Source organism: Eptatretus burgeri, chromosome 9 (assembly GCF_056783735.1).
Source record: "Eptatretus burgeri isolate ZD-2024b chromosome 9, Ebu_testis_v1, whole genome shotgun sequence".
NCBI lineage: Eukaryota > Metazoa > Chordata > Myxini > Myxiniformes > Myxinidae > Eptatretus > Eptatretus burgeri.
Genome location: NC_140969.1, coordinates 22,682,760 through 22,690,259, shown reverse-complemented (window position 1 = coordinate 22,690,259; position 7,500 = coordinate 22,682,760). Strand labels below are relative to the sequence as shown.

The following is a 7,500-nucleotide window of genomic DNA, read 5'->3' as shown; positions in this document are numbered from 1 at the left end:
TCATCACACAGGGTTTTTATATGCCGTCGAGTAGGCGAAAGGATGGTTCCTCAGTGTGTGACACCAACTGTCAAACATGGAGGAGGAAGCATGATGAACTGGAGCTCTTTTGCTGGATCCAGAGTTGGTGACTTGCACAGAGTGACTGGCACCCTGCACCAAAAGGGCTACACAGCATTTTGCAGCGCTATGCAATACCCTCTGGTCTATGCTTGGTTGGACCCCAGCAAGGTAACAACCCAAAACATACCTCCAGGCTATGTCAGAACTACCTTAGAAGAAAAGAACAAGACGGTGGGCTTCAAATCATGGAATGGCCAGCACAGTCTCCAGACTTAAACCCCATCGAGCTGGTTTGGGATGAACTGGACAGAAGGGTGAAAGCAAAGCATCCTATAAGTGCAACACATTTGTTGCAACTTCTGCAACAGTGTTGGGAAGAACTTTCCGAACAATATTTGATTTCCATTGGAGAAAGAATCCCACGAGTATGTTCGGCTGTTATATTTGCAAAAGGTGCCTACTTTGATGAGTCAAAACTTTATATAAAATTTTGTTCAACAAAACTATTCCATGATTTCTTTTTTATATGAAATTGTTTATTTGTTTTATACTCTAATTTCAGAGTACTTTGAAACAGTAAACTGCTTAAATTTCAGTAAAAACTGGAAAAATGGTAGTGTTCTTAAACTTTTGACTGGTCGTGAATATATAAATATTGCACACACACACACACACACACACACACACACACACACACACACACACACACACACACACACACACACACACACACACACACACACACACACACACACACACACACACACACACACACACACACACACACACACACACACACACACACACACACACACACACACACTAATTTTGTTGTATTTTACTTTACCCTGCATTTTCAAAAGTTTTCGTCATTGTTTATATCACAGTATTTCAAAGGCTGTTCAGGTCAACACATCATACCAAACACCAAAAATAGTTCAATTTTTTTTTAAAGATTTACTGCTCCATTATTTATCTTGAAAGTCATTTAATAGACTCTTGTGCGTATTTAGACAGATTCGGCTGGTGTAGTTCCATTGGAAGAGGACGACTGCGATTTGGAGGACGACGGCGACCTGGAGGACGACGACGACGCAGATGGAAGTGTAGAAGAAGAAGAAGAAGAAGATGATGACGAGGAAGATGATGATGATGAAGAAATTGAGGAGGATGAAGAAGAGGGGTGTGAGGAATTTGATTTAGAGATGGAAATAGAGGAAGAAGAAGAAGTGAATGAAGATGAAGATGAAGATTGTGAGAGAGAGCACTTGGATCGAGGGAGTGAGAAGGATGAATCAAATGGCTCATCTTCTTGTGAGACCAACAGGAGTAAAGGTAAGTTAATTTTAAATATTTAAAGAATGTTGGAGAGATATTAACTAAGTAATTGGAAGTGAAAAGTCAACCAAATTTTTTTTTTTTTTTTAGGGAGATGCTGATTTACATTACTTTTAGTATGATGAAAATCAGTTGTCTCTAAATCGGAAGGGAATATATATATATATATATATATATATATATATATATATATATATATATATATATATATATATATATATATATACATATATATATATATATACATACATACATACATAGTCTGGTCTTGATTCTCATCACCACTCGCATTAACTTTGTCCCACTGTTTACAAAGTTTAAGACGAAAATTCAAAGTTTTAATGAATAAGTTGACTTTTCGATGCAACAAGAATGGTAAACGAAGTGGATAACTGAATATATCATTGTAAAACTATTAAATATCTCATGCCATGTTAATAGATAAAAACAAATTTGATTGTCACTTCACCAAGCTCAAACTGGTGTTTCACAAAAGAAAAAAAAATTGCTCGTTTTTTATTTTATTTAAGTTGGCCATCACTATTGAATACCAAATTTCTGTAAATGTTCAGAATGACAAATATTGTAAGCAGCATTTATGAATTTTTTTTAAATTGACATTAATTTACTACTTGTTCCCTTCCTCCCTCCCCTAGTATCAGTTGTGAATTTGTATTATAAATTGACACTGGCAGTCTAATTCATGGAGGATACATATTGTTAGTTTTAAAATGATTTTATTTCATATGTGGAAGTTTTTCTTTTTCTTTTATTTTTTAAATTGTGTTCAGAAATCTTGGCTCTGGAGTAGCTAAATGGCAGAAAAGCACAGGTTCACAGACTGACCTGATTAAAGGGGAACCAGGGAGATAAAGACATAATTTGAGTGGCAAAAATATTACTTTTGGCCCAACTTATGGTTGTGGTTTCAATGATGGTATTTTACAAAACTTAGGTGCTCTGTACATTTGATGGTTTACCTCATTCATATACTACTTCCTCTTTCACTAGATACAAAAACAGATCCTTTCAACTACAGGCCAGTAAGCTTGCTTCCAATTATAAACAGCCTTGAAATCCATCATTGCTGCTGACGTTGTCTTTCCTCTTTTCAAACAGCCTGATCTATGAGCATCAGTTTGGATTCCATCCCAGTTACTGTACTATTGACATGTCGCTGCTTCTCTTGGTCAGCAATGGTCAGAGGCCTTACATTTCAAAACTAGGTCAGGAACATCTCCCAAGATATACCTCAAACATTTGACATAGTCTGATATCCTGCCCTTCTTTCCAAGTTCATTGACTTGCATACAGTGCCACTTTACTTCCTGGATTTCTGCCTTCCTCAACTCACGCAGTCATCGTGTTGCCATTAAGTCAATGGATTTCTCTCCTCTCCTCTCCTGTCATTTTCAAGGCTGGAGTGCCCCAAGGCAGAGTCTTAGACACTGTCTTTGTCCTAATATGTATAAACGACCTCTCTGATGCTCTGGAAAACCCGCTCTTCCTTTTTACCAATGACGCGATTATGTACAGCATCTTTGTCACACTGCTGATCTGCAATTGATTAGATGATTGTCTAAAAGTGGAATGTCTTTCAATCCTTGCAAATCTCAGTTTCATCCAATCACAATGGAAGGATTGTCCAAAAAATAACCCAGCTGTCTTTTTCCACACTGTCATTTGATGAGGTTCAGTTTTTTTTGAAGCTTTTCAGCCTCACCATCAGCAACGACCTTTTCTAGGCTGATATTATAGGCCGATCTGGCCTCCAATGGCAGCTGTAGATCGGGAATCCTCTATCGTTCCAAGTCTTTCCTCTAAAATTAAAACTACCCACAACTTTAAAGGCCTTTAGTGATAGGGGAAAGCAGTACGATAGGGAGCTAAGGGCCGGTGTCCTCTTCAAACCTGTTTCCCCTTGGTTCCCTCCAACAGAATCTAAAGCTCTCATTATTATTGATGTCTCACACTGAGGCAGAAGCACAAGGCTTGTTGCTCTCAGATCCATGACAGGTTGTGTAGCCCCTACATTTTTACCGACTCTCCTCCAGTCTTGCTCCTGCTCAATCAGCCCTCCAGCCCTCCCCAGCTCCACCAGGTCCTACACATTCTTCCAGTAATTAAATGCCCTCTTTGTGATCTAAAAATCCAGATGTACTGCCTATCTCCATTCTTTTGTTCTTTTTTGTCCCATTTGTTGAGGAACTGCCTTACTGAGTTGGCACACAACCATCTCATATCATCCCTCATCCTTACCCAAGCCCCTTTGTATCCCCCATGAACATCATGCAACCCAAAAATCTTCCTTGTAAGTTTCCTCTGCACCTCTCTCTTCATCTTTGTCATTACCATCTGCTGTTCTACTGTGCCAGTCAGTGCATTGCCTTTTGCCCTCTGTCTCCTTACTCTTCCATGAGCCTAGACTTTTGTATAAATAAATTAATGAACATGTTTTTCTTTAGGATTGGTGCAAAGGTCACTTGCCCTTGATCTGTCTCCTGAGTTTGATTTTTTTGGCCCGACTCTGAACTTGGACTGGGACTACAAAGTGTGCCATCCCTCAAATGGAATTTATGCTGGATGCCCCCTTCCATTAGCATTGGTTGGTAGACATGAAATATCCCATGGTTGGTTGTTGGGGAGGGGTGAGAGAGAGTGATGGGGGAGAGCTGTTTTTTTTTTTTTTTTTTTTTTTTTTTTTCTAATTTGTTTTTGAAAGTAATTTTTTCTGGCAAAATATGATGATGAACTGCGATATAATGAACATGCGAAAAAAAATAGATGTAGATGTTCGGAGCAAGCTCGTAACAATGATGTCATGTGATAAATGGCAATGGCATGGGGTGCACTGTACAAAGCACAAGCAGAATGGATAGTGTAAAGCACAAGCAGAATTCGCATATCGCATACACAAGTGTGTGCAATATGTTCTCTTGTTGATCATCCATCCCATGATACAATCAAGAGCCAGTTCACATCCAAATCGACTTACTGAAACTCAAATTAGCTTTCAGTGAGTGACTGGGGGTGAGTGGTAGGGATTTCCTGCTTGAGCCACAAAAAAGCGAGGAAAGGGGATACTGGGTACATGAGCAGCTGCCCATTGACCATTTTTGTACCTTGCCTCATCCTTAGTCCTTTGGAAGGTTGATTGTGGTCCTGCCCTGTTGTGTACACTTGGCCATGGCTTGATTTGGTTTGTTATTCCTACTTTGTAAAAGTGACCTCTGCCTTGTAAATTCGGAAGAATTTTTAGAGGCTTGAGTATTCCATTTTTGTCTTGTGCAACGTTTTATTTAGCATAAATATCATGTGCACCAAGGTCACTTTTTTTTTTGGTAATTCTCTTGCAGAGGGTAGCCAAGAACTGTCCAGGCATCAATCCCCACCATCTTCTCCTGTATCACATGCATTGTCTCCAAGGAAGCCGGTGCCACCTTGGCAAAGGCAAAGTAAAAGGACACTCAGACAGGTGTGTTGCTATTCTAAGCTACATTTCCCCATTCTGTGATCTAGATTGTGGTACCACATCAGCTTGTTCCACTTGAAGTTATTGACATTATATCAGGCAAATAAGCTGTATCATAATAAGCAAATAAACTATATCAAAGGGCGGAGGAGCTCCTTGTGAGTCAACGGCCATCCATATCTAGTGCCCAACTGTGTTTGCGGACGCCCTCCTGCAGTTGGGTTACTTCTTATTAGGAGATTGGTGGCAGGATTTGCACTCCGGCCACCGTAAACCCTTCATTCCGCAAAACACAAAAACGCAAAGAAATCTGAAAACCCACTCCGTGGGAGTACCTCCTGTGCAGCTTCCCTTCGCATGGCAGTTCACTGGATGACGGAATTTGGGCAAAGCCTTCAGGACCCCCAATGTTTGATGATAGGAGGGAAACCACGGGGTTATCATTCCCTGGTCAGATTGTGGGAGTGGTGCTGAGGTGTCGTCCACCAGATGATGGTCTCCTTGGGTTAACCTGAGGCGGTTCCTTCGGGTGAGTGCCTGGAATGTCCTATCCCTAAGAGAGGATGATCACCTGTCTCTGTTATCATCTGAGCTTAAGTGTTTGGACATCGGTATTGCAGCACTCTCTGACGTTCGGAGACCGGATTGTAGCAAGATCATGGCGGGTGGTTACACCAACTATTGGTTTGGTCACTCTGATGGTTACCATGCCCAAGGAGTTGCTGTAGCTGTGTCCAATAAGCTGACTCAAATGATAATTGAGGTAACACCTGTCAACGAGCGTATTATGAGATGAAGGATTCGTCACTCCTTTGGTGTCATTTCCCTGGTCTCTGTTTATGCTCCGACTGAGGTGAGTGATCTCACCGTGAAGGATGCATTCTACGCCACGCTCGAGTCTGTGGTTGATCAGTGCCCCAGACGAGATACACTTCTAGTCTTGGGAGTTTTCAATGCATCGACTGAAACTGATAGGGATGGTTATGTGAGACATGTTGGTCCCCATGGGTCAGGAACTATGAAGCAGAATAGCACTAAGGTCATGGACTTAGGGTGGCTGGTTCATGGTTTCAGTGCCCACAAGCTCATTGCTGGACTTGGTATTCCAACGCTGGCGGTGTGGCAAAGGAGATTGACCATGTGCTCGTTGATGACGCTGGAGGAGGATCCAGAACCGCACTGTCTACCGGAGTGCTCAGTTCCTCAATACTGACCACCGGCTTGTTGTAACAACTCTAAAGTTGCACCTTAAATCCAGGAGAATGATACCATCCCAGCCGAGGCTGGATGTTGGCAAGCTCAAGGATGAGAGGGTAGCTGAGGAGTTTGTGAACAAGCTGAGTGGAGATTTGGGGGGTCTGGGTGCTTTGGGAGGTCCTGAAGAGTTGTGGAGTGCCTTCAAGACCACCGTGCTTGATGTTGCCAGTGGATGTCTTGGAACTCACCGTCTGGCAAAGAATAATTATTTTTCTCAAGGGACACTGGATCCCATTGATCAGAGTCGCAGGGCCAGGCTTGACGGTAGAGCTGAGCTGTTCAGGGAGCTGAGGCGTAAAACTGTACGTGCGCTAAGGGTGGACAAGGAGGCCTATGTGCGAGGAATCTGTGAGGAGGTAGAGCATCACCTGTGGTCAAGTGATTCAACAACTACACAGTCTGTTCCTTCGCTCTCGTAAACGACAACTCGATTGGGGCATTGTGTTTATCTATAAATGCGCATAAGAAATCGAGAAATTATTAGAATACACTAACTCATCACTATCCGGAAGTCCGTAAGTTGTAACCCGTAATGGGGAACACGGCTGAGGTTCTCTTCCCCATCGGCCAAGCCTACGCAGCAACGTGTCTCGTCATTGGTTGGTAAATAAATGGCTGCAGCAACGTGTCTTGTCATTGGTTGGTAAATAAATGGCCATAACTTGGGAAGCACTTGTCCGATTAATATCAAACCTTGAAAAGGCACAAACTCAGGGCCCCAGCAATATACCTGGCAAGTTTCAATTAGATCGGACCAGTGGTTGTCGAGAAACAGCGGTCACAGACGCACACGGACACGCACGCACACGGACACGCACACACACGGACACTCACTCACACGGACACGCGCTCACACGGACACGCGCGCACACGGACACGCACACGGACACGCACGCACAGTCGCACACGGACACACATACACTCACACGCACAGACACACGCACAGACCCACACACACAGAGACAGACACACGCAGAAACACAGGCAGGCAGACACACACAGGCAGGCAGACACACACAGGCAGGCAGACACACACAGGCAGGCAGACACACACAGGCAGGCAGACACACACAGGCAGGCAGGCAGACACACACAGGCAGGCAGGCACACACAGGCAGGCAGGCACACACAGGCAGGCAGGCACACACACTGGCAGACGCACGCACGCACGCACGCACGCACACACACACACACACAGACACACAGGCAGACAGACACACAGGCAGACAGACACACAGGCAGACAGACACACAGGCAGACAGACACACAGGCAGACAGACACACAGGCAGACAGACACACAGGCAGACAGACACACAGGCAGACAGACACACAGGCAGACAGACACAGGCAGACAGACACAGACAGACAG

The 7,500-nt window shown here is 43.4% G+C and overlaps 1 protein-coding gene across 1 annotated transcript in view; it reads left to right on the top strand.

Moving 5' to 3' along the window:
• ASXL2 (ASXL transcriptional regulator 2) overlaps positions 1 to 7,500 on the top strand; it is a 144,435-nt gene that overhangs the window by 42,271 nt on the left and 94,664 nt on the right. Inside the window, exons 4-5 of the mRNA XM_085894357.1 lie at positions 1,077 to 1,398; positions 4,758 to 4,876. Coding sequence (XP_085750483.1) covers positions 1,077 to 1,398; positions 4,758 to 4,876 — 441 coding nt within the window. The remainder of the gene's footprint in view (positions 1 to 1,076; positions 1,399 to 4,757; positions 4,877 to 7,500) is intronic.